This window comes from Hippoglossus stenolepis, chromosome 3 (assembly GCF_022539355.2).
Source record: "Hippoglossus stenolepis isolate QCI-W04-F060 chromosome 3, HSTE1.2, whole genome shotgun sequence".
NCBI classification, from domain to species: Eukaryota; Metazoa; Chordata; class Actinopteri; order Pleuronectiformes; family Pleuronectidae; genus Hippoglossus; species Hippoglossus stenolepis.
In genome coordinates, this window is record NC_061485.1 from 23205255 (window position 1) to 23224465 (window position 19211).

Here is a 19211-nt window from a genome sequence, read left to right on the forward strand (position 1 = left end):
GTTGTCCATCTTCATATATATTTTTAAGTTTGAGGTCTCCTTTGTAGCCATGCAGATCACACACACACACACACACACACACACACACACACACACACACACACACACACACACACACACACACACACACACACACGCACACGCACACAGAGACAAACCCTGGACAGACTGTGGAACCAGAATACTCAATATTGTGTGTGTGTTTGTCTTAACATTGTCAGTCATTTGGAGTTTCCTTTCAGGGATTCAAAAGTCTGATCCGGATTGTATTGTTAATAAAAAAATCCAGCGTTCACTGTGACCTACAGATCAACCTGAGGGAGTGTTTTTCATTGAACCAGCAGTAACATGGCCACACACACACACCAAGAACTGATATATTTCAGTCAGTATCACTGCTGCAGATCAACAGTGTGTACTTTAAATGGGACTACGAGTAGAAACCTGCGTGCTTGCTGTCAGAGTGGGGCCACAGAGCTTTATGTAAGCAGCAGTGGAGTAATTGTGGTCAGTTATGAGACATGGACAACTTGTGACACTCTTCTTGAGAAAGGGCATGTGTGTGTTTATGGAGGTTGAGTAAAAGGCTTCCAGTAAATAGTGGCCACAGTTTTACCTGATAACCGGTGATGAAATAACTAAATATTGCAGTATGATTTAATCAAAGAAAATACAACAAAGGTTCTATTGGTTGTGCATTGTGCAGTCAATTAATTCATAAAGAGAAATAACAATGTGACATTAATTGTGATAATTATCGACATTGACTGATTTAAGAATTGTTATCTTGATAACATATTTGTTCATATCGTCCAGCCCTAGTTTCACCACACATTAAATTGTTAGCAAAGACAGTACTCCTCCGCAGACTCTTCCAGACCTCAGCAGTGGTGGGGCGGCTGTGGCTCAGCAGGTACATCGGGTTACCCACTGACCAGATGTGGTTCAATCCCAGTCCCCCGTTCCACATGCTGAAGTGTCCTTTGGCAAGATTCTGAGCCCCAAATTGACAGCTGTGCCAGCATTGTGTGGGTGATGTGTGAATGGGTGAATGGCACAACTTTACAGTAAAGAGTTTTGAGTCGTCATCAAGACTAGAAAAAAGATCATTTACTGTATTTGTCCATATGCTTGTGAATTAAACTTTGGAAAACAAAACAGGCGCGCCATGTTTTTTTTTGCTCTGGACCTTGGAGTCATTGTTTTGCCTCTGAGGCGTTGTGAAGCTGCTATAAATAGCAGCAGTGGAGCAGTTATTTGGGACCCAGCCATCTGACTTTGTGTCCGACTGGATAAGGTCAACATTATTGACCTATGTTTAGATTACACGTCGACTACCTTTCCCCTACTTCGATCACATGGTCCCCCTGCAGTATTTAGGGGAAGATAATCGTAAATACACGTGTCCTCCCTGCTGTAAATAAGGGACATCAGCCATGATGAGATGTTGTCCCGAACAGAGCGTGACCTGGCAGCTGTTGTTTGACTCTCTGTGTCTCACAAGAAAAAAAACAGCATAAAGGTTTTCAGCATAAGACAAACAAAAATAAATCATCAGGGACTATTTGTTGGTGGAATTTTACAGCATGTTGCATGGGAAAAATTTCCTGTCAAGGAAGCGGTGGAAAGTATGTCAGTAGTTAGTCAGCCATTTTGTGGAGACAAGCCCAAGCATGATGACACCATCATGTATTGTGTACGTGTAAGACTAATGTGATGTTGACATAACAGTGTCTCATGTGCTTCCTACTTGTGTTATTCCACTGAAGTCACCGATCCTCTCCCTGCAGCGGCCGTGTGGTGGTGAGATGAAGGAAATGCTGGAAAATAACAACACTTATTAGGTCAGGGGTCAACACTGAGGTTTAGTCAGGGGTCCGATTTTCTCAGGCCTATTCATAAGGGACAGATTGTGTCATTCAAACTCTCTGATGTTTGAATTCTTCTGTAAAGCTTCAGTGCAAATCCCACTCAGTGAAGACTAATAACCCAAGTCTTTGTCTGGTTTATTAAGTTTGCTGCTGTTGTAACACAGGCTCAAGCACCTCCTGATAACAGACAGCATATCTCTCTCAAATGAGTCAATTCCTAGGTGAAGTGTTTATAACTAATGTCTTAATGTTCAAAAGAAACACATTTTAAGGAGTTAAAAAGAAAATTGTTGGAACAATTGAGTCCAGTTGTGTGCTGCACAGGACTGTTTCAAATGTGCTGTGAATAGGCTACGTGATAAAGCACACTGAGACAGGTCTGACTAGTGTTACAATTGAGTGCGGAGCATGCAGCCCGAGGGTTGGGTGTGAGTCACACAAGTGGGGGGGTCGATCACTATGTCCTTTTCTGCAGGAATAAGCTGAACATCCATCGAGAGCCGCTCGACCTTAAATGTTTTTGTTGCTCCCTTTCTGTGCGTTTTTCACGTCCTTCATTGTTTTATGGACCTCAGCAGTTCCCTTTCTGTCTTTCTTTCTTTCCTCTATACTTTGTGTGTGTTTGTGTTTGTGTTTGAGTTTAGTGTGTCATTAATCCACACATGTGCAGACACACGCCTTGTGCTTGACAATTATTGGCATTACATGACAGGCTGCTGATAAGTGTATCATTACTTCCACTGGAACGGCCTGAAGTCCTCACAGACACATCACATCTCGCTTATAATCTCCAGAGGGTCACATTGCTGGCATTTAGTGTGTGTGTGTGTGTGTGTGTGTGTGTGTGTGTGGTATGTGTATACGCTCTTTTTCCAGAGTAAACTAAATGGTTTTAGTTTAGCTGTTCACAATGAATGGAAGTTGTTGCTATGGCCTAATGATGAATAGCTGCGCAAATCTTTGTGTGTGTGTGTGGGTGTGGGTGTGGGTGTGTGGTCCAGGTATTACTCATGATCGCATGTTGTACTCATGTTGTACGTTTGGGTTAAGTTAGTAGCATCTATGGTTAAGGTTAGAGTCTACAGGAAATCAATGTAATGTCAATGTAATGTCCTCTAAAGTGAGACACAACTGTGTGTGTGTGTGTGAGTGTGTGAGTGTTAGTGCGTGCGTGTGAGTGTTTCCCCTGACACCCAAAGTTAAAATTTCATTCATTTTAAACCCCTATAACGATCACGAGGTAACTCATCTGAAATCAATGGTTACTTTAAAAAATAAATAAATTTCACTCTATAGCAAAGTGAAAACGATTCTCCACTTCTCTTCTTTTCTTCCATCACAACCATAGAAACCTTCAGCTCTCTGAGTTTCACGTTTTCTTCTAATTTTCACTAATGTCTGTCTCTCTCCCATTTAAAAAAAAAAAATCATTTCTGCTATAATCTCTGTGGTTCGAGGCACGTGCCATGTCTTTTTTTTAAATCCTTAGTGTGGCTGTCATAGCACTTCTCGGCACTCATCACCGATTTGACTGGTATGTGTCTTTATCGCACCTTGATCTCAGACTCCTCTGATGATCACATACTTACCAACAGTCAGTTTGCATTTTTTGAGCAATTAATTTCAATCACTTTCAGGATGTTTGCTTTTAAAGTATTTGGTTTATTTGCATCACAGAAACTTAATTAGTGACACTGAGGAAAAACAAGTTCTGCAAGTTCCTGTTCCTGCAACACTGAGCTCTTCCTGCTCATATGTTCCTGTTGTCTGCATGTGTTTGGACCAAGACTATACATTGCAACATTCAACTGTGAATTTGTGTAATCCGGAAAACATGGTTTTTACAAATGTATTTTGCATTACTCAAGAGGTATCTTCCTCATATCTGCCCCTATCAGTTGGACTGTGGATTTCAGACGTGAACAGCTGCTAATTCATTAATATACAATAATAAGATGAACCTTTAACATAGAATATGGCAACTTTTATCAAGTACATAGAGAGCCTCTCAACTCACATGACTGCATGGTCGCTCTACTCACACAATATTAGTACTGTAAAAGACCATTCTATTGTAATCACAGATACTCTCTCAGTATGAATATATTCTATAGTCACATTACTTAACTTACTTAGTTCTCTTTGTCCCTAAAGGGGCAAGGGGCCCCAACAACCTGCCTCCATCTGGGCCTGGCCTGGGCTTTGTGTTAGGCCTCCTCCCATATCGGACACATCTCTTTCAGCTCAGCTGTCACAGTTTGTCCATCTTTGGTACGTGGTTCTGGTCCATTCTGAGGATATATATATATAAAAGTAGATAAAGCATACAATTAAGGAAATTATTATTAAATATACATAATTTGAAGTTGCTTGAGTTGAAAGTGTGAATATATGGAATAAAAGTTGGAATCTTTGGAATAACACTGTGGCTATTTGGATGTCTTTAGATGTTTTATTTTAAATGTTATTGTTACACGTCTTAATTCATTTCATTGTGTGTACATTTTCTCTTGTAATGTGTTTAATGTGCAGGTTTTTTGTATTGTCAGTGTGTGGTTTGTACACTATAAATCAAAATAAAATACACACAAACACACACACAAATAAGTGCCCCATAAGGTGAGTACAACACTGTGGAGGGAATAGTATATTGCTGTAAGTCTGAGACTGTAAATGTTGGATATTTGATATCCCGGTACAGCTCTGCGTATTGGGTAAATGTGACTATGTTAATGTCTCCACTCATGTCCTGAGGACTGTGAGGACAAGTGAGGACATTTTCCAGCTGTCAGAGAGTGGGTGGGGACGAGGGAGGGTGCAGGGGGCAGGTAGACTTTACTACCCCATCACATTCGGTTCTGGAGAAAGCCTCATTGCTTCCTGCCTGAGATCCCCCCACCCACACACACACAACACACACACACACACACACACACACACCTCACACACACACCCTCTCAGTGTGGGTGTGTGTACAAGAAGAGCGAGCATCAGTGCACGCTGCTGCCGGACGCACGTACACTGACACCGGGCGCTGCGCTGCGCTCCATCCGACAGACGCCAACGATGAGAGGCTGCTCCAGCCGCGCCAAGCCCGCACAGAACCAGGAGCGACCCGGTAGGACGCGACGCTTTAATCTCATGTGTGTGCTGGAGGTTGGATCTTTAATTCAGAGCACAGAGAGAGAGAGAGAGAGAAGGAGAGAGAGAGAGGGGTCGAGCAGTCGTGCAAGACGTAAACAAGAGTCGAGGTGTTGTCGGCGCTGTCACCTTTACCCTACATAACCACGACAGGCGCAGACCTCTGTATTCACGTGTGTATGTATTCATATAGAGAGAGAGAGAGAGAGCAGCAGGAGGAGGGTGTGATTCTAAAGACTGGTGGTTAAATATATGTGCAGCTGCCGTGTGGTTTCTCCTCGGTTGTTATTACCAGGACACTGTGCACACACACTGATGGGATGGGATGCAGAGGATGCTGCAGAGGTTGATGCTTTTTGCGTTTTGTTCTGTCTGTTTTGTTGGGATTGTTGTGCTCCCGATGGACACAGCACCACATACACCTGCGCGCTGAGTGGGTTCATATGAAAACACTGAGTGGTGCTGAGGGGGTCTCCTCCTCCTCCTCCCCCCCACCTCCCCCTGCCCAGTGTTGTGTGAACACTGTGAACTGTGCAGGGACAGGACTTTTCCAGTGTGGGGTCCAGAGCTGAAGGCTGCGATCAGAGCCTGGCAGCTGCCCAGAGGAGGAGGAGCAGCTCACATCTATTCGAACAGGAACAGGTTCACAAATCAATGGCTGCTGCCTGCTCCGGATTTATTTTAGGCTAAGTAATACAATTTTAAAAAGCCACAGGTAGTACAGTTTGGGACAATTAAAAACTCTGCAATGCACTGCCACGTGTTTGTTGCAGCTGAAATAGCCTAAACACATCCTTGATTTAGCTAGTGTGCCATTTATGTGTGGACCCGATGAACCTGACATATATTACAGTCCACTGGCAGTCAGGGAATATGAGACAGTTGGAGCTTTTTAATTAGAAAACCTCCATCTCTCCATATTCAGGTCACAGGCCCTGTTGCTCCAAACTCTCTGCTTCCTATAATGAATGTGTCTGGTGGTGCAGAGCGAACACATATACTACAGATGAACAGATAAGCACGCTCACCTAAAAATGCACATTAACTTTTCCACATTAAGTCCTGTCTGTGTAAAGATTGGTGCAGTTGGTGGGTTCATGTCTGTGTTGCTGGACTCTCTAAGCATTAGACGTAGCAGAAATGAGTTGTTCTGTGTCAGTGCTGCAGAGCTGGATTGTATTACAGGTGTTTCATGTATCTGTAGTTCACAACCCTGCATCCCCACCAGACAGATGCAGAGAGAGAGAGAGAGCAGTGCTGCCATCTGATGGCCACTGTCTGCATGTGAAGTATCAGTCTCTGTGAGGTGTGTGGAAGAAAAGGTCAGGTCAAGTCTCTGTGGTGTTTATGAAAAAACACCACGCGTGTTGTGAGGATTATCTTCCATGCAGTCAGCACCGCCACCAGGGAGGTTATGTTGCCATTGCTGTTTGTTTGTCTAGGGTGTAATTTATATTGTAACACCCCAGTGCTCAATACCAGCCTGTGCAACTTCCCCAATAACAATCCTGAATGAAACATTTTGGATTGTGATTAGATATTGGCCAAGGAAGATCCATGTAATCTAACATTTGGAGCAGATTAAATGTACGATCCTAACTGCTCTTCACTTTCTTCAACATTGTGAGACAGGGCGGGTTTTTTTGTTTGCTTGTTTGTGCTTTTGACAATTTAATTAATTTCTCAAGAAATAATGCAAAGAATTTTATGAGAAAATCTGGCATATGTAGAGTGTATGTAGAATTTTGGTGCAGATCTAGATGATGATCTGGGGGGTGGTCTACCAAGGTAACAAATAGAGCTAAGAACTTTGAAATATTTGTTATGTAAATACTTTCAGTTTTCATATTCATATTCACCTTCACTCATTTGTTGGTTTATTCCTTTCAACGGTCAGAGAATGGATGTTTTGCCTGCATTTAATGTACATGTATACGTATCTGATCTCAATATATGTATGTATGCAATATAGTGATAAAGTGGCTAATCAGCCTTAGTGAAGGTATGTGCTGAGGGCCCTTCTAGTTAAGAATATGATTAACACATTAAAAAATATATATTTGTGAAAATTTGCAGCACCAAGTGATTGAGTGTTTGCTTTTGTCACAGAACAAATTTAACGTGTCCTGGTAGATCTGGTAGGAAGCAACATGTTGTCATTGTAATGTAAACAGTCACCAATGACAGTGTGACATTGAGCCGGCTTGCACAGTACTAGGAGCCTGTATCTGCAGTAGCTGAATGGAATTCAGCCATAATTCATTTTATTTGCACCCATGTTGTTTTTCCTGCTGTATCATGTCAAAGTGTTTTCTGCAGATTATGTTTGTTGTCAGTGCCCACCTCCCATATAGCACATTTTCCTGCAGTTATATATCTTCTTTTTTCAAACAAAGTAACCAGGAGTGGTTCTTTTTGGGATGAAACATACAACAGCTCATGCATCATACTCCACTCACGAAGACCATGAAAAAACTGCATGATTCAGACTATTACATTATGATGTTGCTCAAGGACTTCCATCCTCATGAGGTCTACAGAAGATATGATATTGCTTTAGTATATCAGCAGCCTTCCCAGTCTGGACTGAGTCCCATACTAATGGTTGAACACGATGATGCTGCTCTTTGGCTGACTGGTTAACTCTCATTTTTGGAAGTTAATATTATGTTACAGTACAGTTCTGTGAGAAAGAACTTAACTTAGGCATGTTCAAGTCTTAAGAAACTATTAAAGAAAACCCCTGTACAAAGTTAAGATCAAACATAATGGAGCAACAATGAAGATGTGGGATACACAAAATCACCACTTTGACCTCCTTGACCCCTAGATAACACAGTAAGATTATCTCTTTCAAAGGTCAAAGTAGACGTCAACTAATTTATAAGATAGTTTCTGTCATTTCAGGTAGTTCTTTTTTATTATGATATTTTTCAAAGGTTCATTTTTCTGGCACGTCTGCTTTTAATTGGCTAGTTGATGCTTTAAAAACTGGGTGAAAGGTCATAATGGAAACCTGAGACTGACCCGCAATTTATTGAGCATGTGTATCAACAGGGCCTCGAAATAGCAGCTCCACTCCAGGCTCACTACTGCCTAGACTCTGTTCCAAAGGATGCCACAAGTGCAAGTTGGCAGCACTTTTTACCAGCGTATTGGCTTCTTCATTTTTTAAAAGTGGGATGAGGTGGTCTATGCAAATTCTTAATGTGAACAGAAAATCATTTACAAGTTATGTTTGCCACCAGAACTTTGGGGGTGATAATTGGTCAATGTTATGTTTAGTTTGTCCTGCTGCCCCCAAGTGGCTGAAAAAAAACATTACTACTGCTTAAAATGAACATGTGTTTTGAAAAATAATTTGTGGTTACACTGAGTTATAGACTGAGTTAAATTAATATTTGCCCTTTGTGACAATTGTCTTTTAGACTATAGCATCCCTTCCATAGCGTAAGGCTAACGTCGCTGCTCATTCCGTAGCTTGAACCAGTTTACAGGGAACTAGAGCCTGTGTTAGGATGGAGGATGGGGGTGTTTGCCCTCAAAATGTCAGTGCACGCCCCTGGTCTCTTCAGCACGAACTGAGTGAATCCAGGAATAAGCTGCCATGTTAGGGCTGAGTGAAGAGAAACTCTCTCTCTCATGTTTATCTTAGTCATGGCGCATTTACATTGTTTTGTTCGCGCGCATGTCTCACGCTACTTACGGTACATGAGGCTGCGTGTTGCGCTCGCGCTGCGGTCATTACGGTAGACCGTTGTGTGGCCAGACCGGAGCACGTGACTCCTGTTGGGGCAGAGAAGCGCCGGGCAGACTGTCTTCCCGCATCCATCCCGCATCCATCCCGCACAGCAGCGCGGATGAAACGCAGGTCACCTTCAGGGCAGCACCACGGGAAAAGGCTCCGTGTTCCCGGCGCGGCCGCCTCCAGCTCTCCGGCCGACGGGATGGAGGACAAATCGCCGTCCACCCCGCGGGAACTCACGCAGAACCCGCTGAAGAAGATCTGGATGCCGTATAAAAATGGCCTTCCAGAAAAACACATTTCTCAGAGGAAGGGTGCGTAAGAAGACGTGGCGACAGATGTTAGCATGTGTGTGTGTGTAGCTGTGGAAGCGTCTCATTTCCTCGGTGTGTGTGTGTGTGTGTAGTGGTCTCATGGACGAGCACGCAGCGTGGTGACTGGAATAATTCACGTTAATCCGTCCTCTGCCTCCACATCCCCGCGTTGTCACCCTCTCTCTCCTGCGGCGTTTGGACGCGGGGGGCTCGGTTGACAGAGTTCAGACGTCTCGCTGCTGCGGCCATCTGGTCCTCGCAGTTACGTAAGGATCCACATGGCGTCCGGCGCAGATGAAGGCTGCTCGCATGCAGGAGAAAGGGCTCTGGCAGCGGGCTCGTCCATCTCATTGTTACCGTGTGGGCAGGGTCGAGCTCCATGCAGGTGCTGGTAAACAGGGATTATTGTGTCCCCGCGGTCATGTGAGTGACGATGAGCCCTGTGGATGTGCTGCGGCTGCTCTGTTTTGATCTGTGCGTGACCAGTGTCTCCCCCACTGGGGCCCCGCCGGGAAGGGATGCTCTGATCAGATGACACTGAAAAACCACGAGCTCCAGATGTTGTGCACAAGTTTTGTGAGAGCAGCAAAACAGACGGAGAGGAGGCTGTTACATGTACTGTAATGCTTGATATCTAAACAGCTCTGTGCTCGGATCCCCTTTTAGTCCGTTCTTTGAAGGGCATCATCCTCCAAGAAAGGACACTCTTCTGTTATGATTTGTCCTTTGAGGGTCGCGGTGGGGGAGCTGGAACCAATCCCAGCTGACATTTTGGCAAGAGGCGAGGAACACTGACCGTATCACAGGGCCACCATACAGAGACTAACAGCCATTGTCGCTCACATTCAAACCGATGATCGATTTGGAGTCCCCAACTTTTGTTTTTGGGCTGTGGGAGGAAGTGGGAGCGCCCGGAGAAAAGTCGAGTCAGACACAAGGAGAACATGCAAACTCCACAGAAAGACGCTGGCCAAACCGGGAACCTTCTTGCTGTCAGGCTAACCACCACACCATTTGTGCTGAAATGACTGCGCTCTCTGACCCAGTCATCTGTGCACACACACACACACACACACTCTGTCAGCTGTCTCCAGTTGTCTGGAGAAGTTCATATGCAGTGTTTCACAACTGTTCCGACTCGTCCCCGGTGCCACCCTGACCTCTGCTCCTCGCTGTCGACATCATCATCCGAGTGGTGTGGCTTTTTCTGATAGGGCTGGATTACACCATCACACTGATAAGGGCAATCTAGTGTTGATGTTAAAACTATTTAATTGTACAAGATGGTGCAAGGGATCATTTTGAAAATGAAAGCATGCTGCTCAAAGATCAACGTTTGTCGGCACATCACATGTTTTATGTGATCAGCTGGATTGAAGCTTTTCTCTGTCTCTCTCTCATTCCAGTTTGTATGACCAACTGTCCCACCCTGATTGTGACAGTGGGCCTTCCTGCCAGGGGGAAGACCTACATCTCCAAGAAACTGACCCGCTACCTGAACTGGATCGGTGTTCCCACCAGAGGTAGGACCTCACACCGTGTCAGCTTCAGTGAAACCAGTCTGATAAACTCCAAACAAGGCCCAACTAGAGAAAAACCAAACGATTCTAGAGGATGGAGGGGATTTCTTAAGTGTGGGTTTGTGCATTTCAATTGTCGCGCCTGAGAGAGGTCATCTCAACTGTCTTTTCTGGCCGTTATTTTTTCCAGAGTTCAATGTCGGCCAGTACAGGAGAGATTTTGTGAAGATCTACAAATCCTTTGAGTTCTTCCGTCCTGACAACGAGGAGGGCTTAAAGATCAGGCGGTAAGAAAGTCTCACGGCCTTACTCTGCCAATTAAAGGCTATTTAACCGCCAACCTTGTGACATTTATGACAACCATTATCTCTCATCTTGGCAGACAATGTGCTTCGGCAGCGCTGAATGATGTCCGACAGTACCTCACAGAAGAAGGAGGCCAAGTTGCAGTAGGTCAAATGTGCATGGTTCTATCAGCTCGTTGGATGCAGTGAACCGTGTTAAAACTTTTCTGTGGTACTGTCTCATCCATTGTCCTGTGTTGTAGGTGTTTGATGCAACAAACACCACCAGAGAGAGAAGAGAGACCATCATCCAGTTTGCAGAGCAGAATGGATTTAAGGTGACTTGTTGGATCACTGTTATTGGATGAGACACCGCATGAGTTAACTTTCATACTCATCCTCCTGATGTGTCCTCTTTCGTCTCAGGTGTTCTTCGTAGAGTCTGTGTGTGAAGACCCAGATGTCATACAGGAGAACATTGTGGTGAGTGACTGTTTTATTTTAACTCTGGAGAAAACAAACCTTTGCTCATGTCGTACTTACTCCTCTGCTCTTTCTCCGTTCAGCAAGTGAAGCTGGAAAGCCCCGACTACACCAACTGTAACACAGAGGAGGCCGTGGAGGATTTCATGAAGAGGATCAAGTGTTATGAAAACTCCTACGAGACACTGGATGAAGTTCTGGACAGGTGAGTTTGAAGCCGGAGCAGAGGCTGTGACATCTGATATATTTAAGTACGTTCTGATCCTATTCATCAGAACAAAGAGGGAATCATTTAGTATTTCCTTTTAGTTGGAAAATGTAATCCTCACTGTGGATGTTTTGGTGTTTTACTCATTCTTAAAATCCAAAACATGTAAGGTTGTGACATTAATCATGTGAGCTCGTTCCATAATAATACATTTTATTTCTGCAGCACTCTTCAAAACACAGTTACAAAGTGCTTCACCTGGTGGAGATGTGATTAAAACATTGCAGGACTAAGGCAAATAAGATCAGGGAATAAAATAAAGGATAAATCATTTTAATTACAGCAGTAAAACGATGTAATGAACAATAAAACGCACAACAGGTAATAAAAACTGTACTAGGATTAATATTAAGACCTAAGGCGCTGAAGAAAAGCTTATTCTAAAACCTAAGTAGTGTTTTTCTGAAGAGCTGACAGAATCGTTAACAGTTTTTTAAATTTTATTTCTCAGCCTCTGAATATCTGATAGGTTAAACATTTTGTTTTAATTGTAAATCATTGCACTCTTCCAAAAGGTAGTGAACATTTTAAGAGAAAAGACCAACAAAACCGGCAAACTTGCTGAGGACCCCCCCTTCCTCCTCAGACGTGTGTCTTTTTGAGTCTTGGTCAGCAGGAACATCATCTGAGTCTGAATCTTCTTCATGGTTTTCATCAGTGAACCTCTGCTGTAACCTGTTTCAGTGTCGCTCCCCTCGTTAAGATTGTCAGCCATCGTTCGAGAGGCTACTTTAAAACCTTTTTTACAGGCTAAGTGTGCTGAGAGACAAACTGCATTTCCCATAATGCATTTGCCTTCTCCACAAGCAAATCAGCAAATCACAATGTATTTCATCAGTCACATGTCTTGAAATGATAGCATCATATAATACGCATACACAGCCAGTCTTAAAGGTATAGACACGTATAGGTTGTATTAAATCTACACGTTGGTTTTGTCTCAGTCGCGTCACACACTGTGTCTGCTCTGCTCTCAGGGATCTCTCCTACATTAAAATCATGGATGTGGGTCAGCGCTATCTGGTGAACCGGGTGTTGGACCACATCCAGAGCCGGATTGTCTACTACCTCATGAACATCCACATCACGCCGCGCTCCATCTACCTGTGCCGCCACGGCGAGAGCGAGCTCAATGTCAAGGGACGCATCGGAGGAGACTCTGGCCTCACTACTGGAGGCAAGGAGGTAAATAAAACTCTTCCACCATAGGTTATGTCTGCATAGAAGTTGTTTCTAGGTGAGTTTTTTTGAAAGTATTTTTATTTTTTACCTCTGTGCAGTTTGCTAAGAAGCTGAACCAGTTCATCCAGGCGCAGGGCATCAGCGACCTGAAGGTGTGGACCAGTCAGATGAAGAGAACCATCCAGACAGCGGAGGCTCTCTGTGTGCCATACGAACAGTGGAAGGTCTTGAACGAAATCGATGCAGTGAGTATAACGCTCCTGACTGCTGGGCCTCGACATCAGTGCGCTGTTCCTGGAGCTTCATCTGTGTGCGATGTCATTTCAGGGAGTGTGTGAGGAGATGATGTACGAGGAGATCCAGGGGAACTATCCTCTGGAGTTTGCCCTGAGGGACCAGGACAAATATCGCTATCGGTACCCGAAAGGAGAGGTCAGTGGCAACAACTTATTTCTGGAGATGGTGTGGTTGTGTAACTGTGCTACTGTCCTCCTCTGTTTAACAATGGGGTCGCATGCTTCCGGACAGTGTGTCTCTGTTTGAATTTTGGAGTTTGGCAAGAAGGACTCAACCATCCTTTTGTGAATAAAGTGGCACATACTCACTCTCCCTCTTACACACACACACACACACACACACACACACACACACACACACACACACACACACAGCTGCTGGCCACTCACTCAACTAATGAGACTAAGAGACTCCGACATTTGGCAGTAAAGTGTGTGTGTGTGTGTGTGTGTGTGTGTGTGGCTTTGTTGTTTACTGTGGGGCTGAATGCCCGCTGGTCTGTTCTCACCTTTAGTCCATCTCATTACCTCTCCATTAATCTCACACGGGAAGATGGATGTGGGCATTAGTGACTTAGTCGGCTGTCCTGACACACAGTGCTGGTGCAGTGCTCGGGGGAATCCTGATTGACTGTATGGATTTATTCCACTTGGTAGAATGTCAATATGTCAACCTGTAATTAATGATGCAGCAGTACGTGTGAAGAAGAGGGATTAACTGGATGTTTTCATTTACAGATCTACAGCTTTTTTTGGGGGCATTTTTTAAAATCATGTGTGTTACTCCTTCATAGCTGGAGTCCATAAGTCTGATTCCCCTTTTCTGATGTCTTCGCTCTCTCAGTCCTATGAGGACCTGGTGCAGCGGTTGGAGCCGGTCATCATGGAGCTGGAGAGGCAGGAGAACGTGCTGGTCGTCTGTCACCAGGCCGTCATGCGTTGCTTATTGGCCTATTTCCTGGACAAGACTGCAGGTGAGTCCTTTCACTGAAGCTAAGGCTACATTTTTGTTGGAAAACTAAAATGATCTCCGTCCACACAAGTGGTTTTAGCTCTGCATCAGTAACATTCCCCGTCCATACTAACACTAATAGTAACATACTAACGATGTGTATCATGTGGTCATACACATACACTGGGCCTGTGTTCCTGAAAGTAGCTATTGACAATGTTAGTCTTTCCCCCCTGGTAGTCAAGTAGAAACTCGTTTTTGCGCATCCAGACTACAACGTAACCCAGGAGTTTACAAACTAAATAGGGGCCAACAGCGTTTCCAGTATTAGTGTTGAAACAGGCATAAACATGATGCATTTTAAAACTAAAAAGTAGTAGTGTGGATGTAGCCTAAGGCAAACTCTTTTTTTAATGCGCTCATTTAAGACACAGAAAATTACAGAAATAAGCCCTGATTCTGTTCAGTAGACTTTTGAAGTTGTTGAACAGCATTATGGGAAATTAAAGAAGTCACTTAATTTGCTAAATAGATTGAGGGAAATGTGGATTAAAAAAAAAAAGTTTTTATACTTAAATAATGCAAAAATAACAGTTCAGTGAACATCACAGAATTTTAGCTTTTAGTCACATAGCGAAACATTGACTGTTAACATATTTCATGAAGTCTCAACACCCTGTACTGAAATAGATACTTAGAAAATGTTCTGTGCACTGTAACACATACTGTGTGAAACTTAATAGTGCCTAGAGAAATGTTTTTCTATGTCATAGTCAAGACTACAATAGTAAAATGATCAAATTTCTTTTTTTTCCAAAATACCATAGTATACAAGAAGGCTCACTGGGTCGAGAACAAAGTTTGCTTGTCAGGAAAAATGATGCTTATAAGATAGTTTATAGTAGATCGTTATTGTGTTTATTCTGGTCGCTTCATGAACTGTGGTTCTGTGCATTTCTCTTCACACAGAGGAACTGCCGTACCTGAAGTGCCCGTTGCACACTGTGCTGAAGTTAACACCAGTGGCCTACGGTAGGACTGGTCTGCTACCAGTGCACATTACACCCACTGAATCTCTTTCTGCTCAGTGCTGTTGTCCACTCTTTTGTTTCCTGAACTAATCTTCTCACCTTTCTATGGGCTCAGGCTGTAAAGTGGAGTCCATCAGCTTAAACGTGGAAGCGGTCAACACACACAGAGAAAGACCAGAGGTGGGTACACACACACACACACACACACACACACACACACACACACACACACACACACACACACACACACACACACACACACACACACACACACACATTACAGCTGAGCCACATTTGGTGAGGTAAGCTTCACAAACAGGTCTGTCTCGTAGCTGCAGATACAATTAATCCTGACAGTTGAGTTTTCACAATCAGTTGTTTGAAATCGTAATGAGCCTTGGGCAGATTTCTGCTCTGGAATATCTGTGAATTACAGATCAATATTTTGCTGCTTCTAATGTTCCACATGTTCACCCTCACACCCTTTTAAGTAAATATACCTCTGAGTGAAAATTGTTTCATGGATTGAAAGCAACAGCACAGATAAGCAGCCACACACTGAGCCAGTGGTGGTTCTGAGTGAAATATACAATGCAAGGTTCATAAATACAAATATAGAATTATAGCAGTAAATATGTACTTGAGAAAAAATACAAACAGAAAATGTATTCACATTTACGAGTTATATTTGGGGTTTGAGGTGATGGACATGGAACAAGTTAACCATATTTCAAAGCGTACACGTTCTGCAGATACTCACTTTAGAAGATGAGCTTCGGGGATGTCCTGGCATGTCGTTCTCTAGCAGGCATAAAACATTGGCATCTGCTCTATGCCTGGACTCACTGTTCACTGTTCTGTCCATATGTGCACCCCCAGCAGTAGCTTATTTATAAATATCCTATATTGTATGTGTTCTAATTTAGGGACGATGAGCTATTTTGCCTATTTAGAAGAACACGGTTTTCCAGCACTTAAACGTAGCATGAGTTTGTGAATCTGTGGAGCGGAAGGAGTCTAAACGCACGTGTGAGCTTATCTGGTTGCACACGCATTTAGCAATCTGTTAATAAATACAAAGATATGTACTTTTAGACGTTTGTATACACAGGAAGCTTTTTGAAAGTTAACATCATTACATCTGTGAAGTCATATATCTGTATGCAAAAAAACAACTTGGAATCTAAACGTCTTTCGTTTCATCTTTGAGTGTGTGTGTGGTGGATTTGAAGTCCCCCATGTGTTTTGATTCCTCCCCCTCTGTGTTTTTTTATTTTTTACAAACAGAACGTAGAGGTGTCGCGGATGGCAGAGGAGGCTTTGCTAACAGTGCCAGCTCACCAATGAGGCAGCACCCCCTCACCCCAATGACCCCTTATCCAACCCCTCACTCGTATACCCTCATTACGAACACTCTCCCCTTTTGAACGCACAACGTACCTGCCAAATGCAGAATTCTCTCTCCTCCACCCTCTTCTGTTGGTATTTTTCCCTCCACTTATATTTTAAAACGTGATGATGTTGGTAATTGACTGGAATCCAGTTTGTAATTATTGATTAATGAATCCTACGACACGGATCGTGTGTCATGCACATTCTCCCATTTTTGGAGAATGAATGAAAAGCTCTTTTTTTTTTAAAAAAACGGATGCTGTATCTGTGAAGCAATGAAATCCCAGCCCCTTCTCCTGAAGCATTGACTGTATAATTTTGTTTTGTCATTGATTCTGCCTGTTGAACTGATTTAACAAAATCATTTTGTTTTTACCAGGTTCTCATCACTTTATTTCTGTTTGAGTCAGAAAACTCCAGTCTAAGTTTTACAGATTTGCACACAGACAGAGTTGTGCTTTTTATTTTGCACTTGAAAATCAACTCTGTTTAGTTTGTTAGGAGCTGTCCTCGATCACAGTTTGTCTCTCGTCTAACACTGTCTAATGAAGATCCTGGAAATACAGAAATACTTAGTTTTTATTGTTTTGTTTAGTTTTTTTGATCAATTTTGTGAAGGTTCTTGCAGTACGTTCATATCACTGAGCAGAACGAAGACGATACTTCTGTTTCCTGTGTCTTAATAAACTCCGCTCAATCAATCATGTTTCCCAGCCACACTCTTCTTGTGCTTCATTTTAGAAAACTTGTCATGAAAGATGTTTTCTCTTAGTTAAGATCCTAGTTTTATGCTTTACCTAAAGTTAAATGATCACAAAAATATATCGAGACTGCTAAGCTGATATCACTTCCTTACACTATGTGGAGATCAAACAGGACTGGCCATTTCCTTCCTATCCTCACTATGCACAGATGAGATGTTCAGTGCCGTGTCCTTGCTGAAACTGAGGTCCTCTGAGATTTCCCCATTCATTCATATGCAGAGACACAGAGAAGTGCTGCCATTCATAAGCCTGAACAAAACACTCACTGTCACACACACACACACACATTTCTTTCTGGCCAGATAACAAGATGTACACTGGCACTTTGTTAAAAAAAAGCATAAATCATTTCATTGGATATAATTATGATAATAAAACCATAAAAATAAGGACTAATGAGTCAATAAAATCCTTCTCTTTTAAAGTTGTGTAAGCAAAATAAACACATAATAAAATGCTTGAATTATTAAGTGCTTTTAAAATGAATTACGGTGGATCATATTCTGTAGTCAGCATGTGGCAGTGATTATGAAAGACACGAGGCGATAATTGTTTTTCAAAGCGTCATGAGACAATACACACTAAACCACAAGAACACTCAGTCCTAAGTATCAGGAAGTGTCCCTTAAAACCACAACAACTGCCAAACACAATAACTTACACGGAGTACAGAAACCACAGGTTGGTGACCTGGCACAGGCATTGCAACCTCACACCTTGGTATATGAGATAAATCGGAGTCGCAAAGATTTGCTGTTTTCTCCACTGCCTATGTTTGATAAACATACGTGTATGTGAATAAAAGAGATGTGACTCTGCTGCGTTCCTCTTTCTAGAATGTGAACCTCCATCGAACGGCCGAGGACGCCCTGCAGACTGTCCCTCCTCACCTCTGACACCCGGCTGCTGCTGCTGCTGCTAATGGACCATGAAGTTGTGTGGTCTCTCTCTATCCCCGGTCTTTTGTGTTTCTTTGGTTCACCTTGCCAATCTGCACAACCTGTTCACAGTGGGGACTGTCTGGTGATGGGCCTCCTCCTCCCTCAGCACCTCTGCCTCACACACATGCACTTCTGTGTAATACCTGTCACTTTTAATATCTAAAGGAACCTGGGAGCAGAACGAGAGCTTGGGCCTCAGAGTTTATATTTAAAAAACCACATGTTGTGGCTCTCAGTGTATTTGGTCCAAACCACTGTGTTGCACAGAGGGTCTCATTGTGTTGAAGTTGATGATGAAGCTGACTGCAGTATATATTTTTAAGTATCAACCACGTGGTTTAATTGAGTGATCGTTTAACTTCCTGCTACATGTTTGCCGTGTTGCTGTGTTTTGCCATCATGGTTCCACGTGAAGGAGTCTACAGTGATGATGGGTATGAGGATGAGCCTGCTCACTGTTTGTGATGTAATGGATGGACTGGCTCATTATTTTCTATGGTGAAAACATTCAATTTCAATTTTAAATGAAGGGGTAATATAAATATATCTTTATCTTTAGCTGTGTGGTCTACAGCAAATATATGATCTCACGTGAGGCCGATGTTATATGTAAATGATTCCGCAGTCCGCACCTTCAATGATAGCAAAACATGCCTCTTTTGCATCTCAACACTCAAAGTATTGGAAATGCAAAACTGTAACATGAGCTCAAAGCTGTTGATAATAAAGAAGTGTTATTTTTATACACCAACCTGTCACTGCCTCAGTCTCACATTTACTTCAGTTGATGCGATTGCTAGTTAAAGGCAATAACTTGTGCCATGGCTTCAGCTTTTTTTTTTTAATAGTTTCAATAATTATTTCAACCAATATAGATTTAGTGCAGTTGGGCAACGAAGTTTGGTCCGAGCTTTGTGAAGCAGGTTTGTATCCAACGAAGTGGAAACATTGAGTGCTTAGCTATAATACCCTTGAAGAAACCAAGGCATTTTGAAGAGAATTAGGTCATTTGAAAATGTCGCTTTCT

General features: G+C 42.9%; 1 protein-coding gene across 4 annotated transcripts; it reads left to right on the forward strand.

The window, feature by feature from the left end:
- The first annotated feature begins 4806 nt into the window (after window positions 1–4806).
- Window positions 4807–18940, forward strand: LOC118104911 (6-phosphofructo-2-kinase/fructose-2,6-bisphosphatase 4). Of its 4 annotated transcripts, none has more exons than XM_035152206.2 (14): window positions 4807–4989; window positions 10478–10594; window positions 10782–10878; window positions 10974–11040; window positions 11139–11213; window positions 11302–11358; window positions 11442–11563; window positions 12604–12811; window positions 12907–13053; window positions 13136–13240; window positions 13949–14078; window positions 15026–15088; window positions 15203–15267; window positions 18080–18940. In XM_035152206.2, the coding sequence occupies exons 1-14, from the start codon at window positions 4938–4940 to the stop codon at window positions 18137–18139; spliced, it is 1365 nt and encodes a 454-aa protein (XP_035008097.1). In that variant the 5' UTR covers window positions 4807–4937; the 3' UTR covers window positions 18140–18940. The 4 variants fall into 4 exon arrangements, with proteins under 4 accessions (XP_035008097.1, XP_035008096.1, XP_035008095.1 ...); XM_035152205.2 differs by lacking the exon at window positions 18080–18940 and adding an exon at window positions 16375–17192 and having other exon boundaries at window positions 4809–4989; XM_035152204.2 differs by lacking the exon at window positions 4807–4989 and adding an exon at window positions 8722–9071.
- The last annotated feature ends 271 nt before the right edge of the window (window positions 18941–19211 follow it).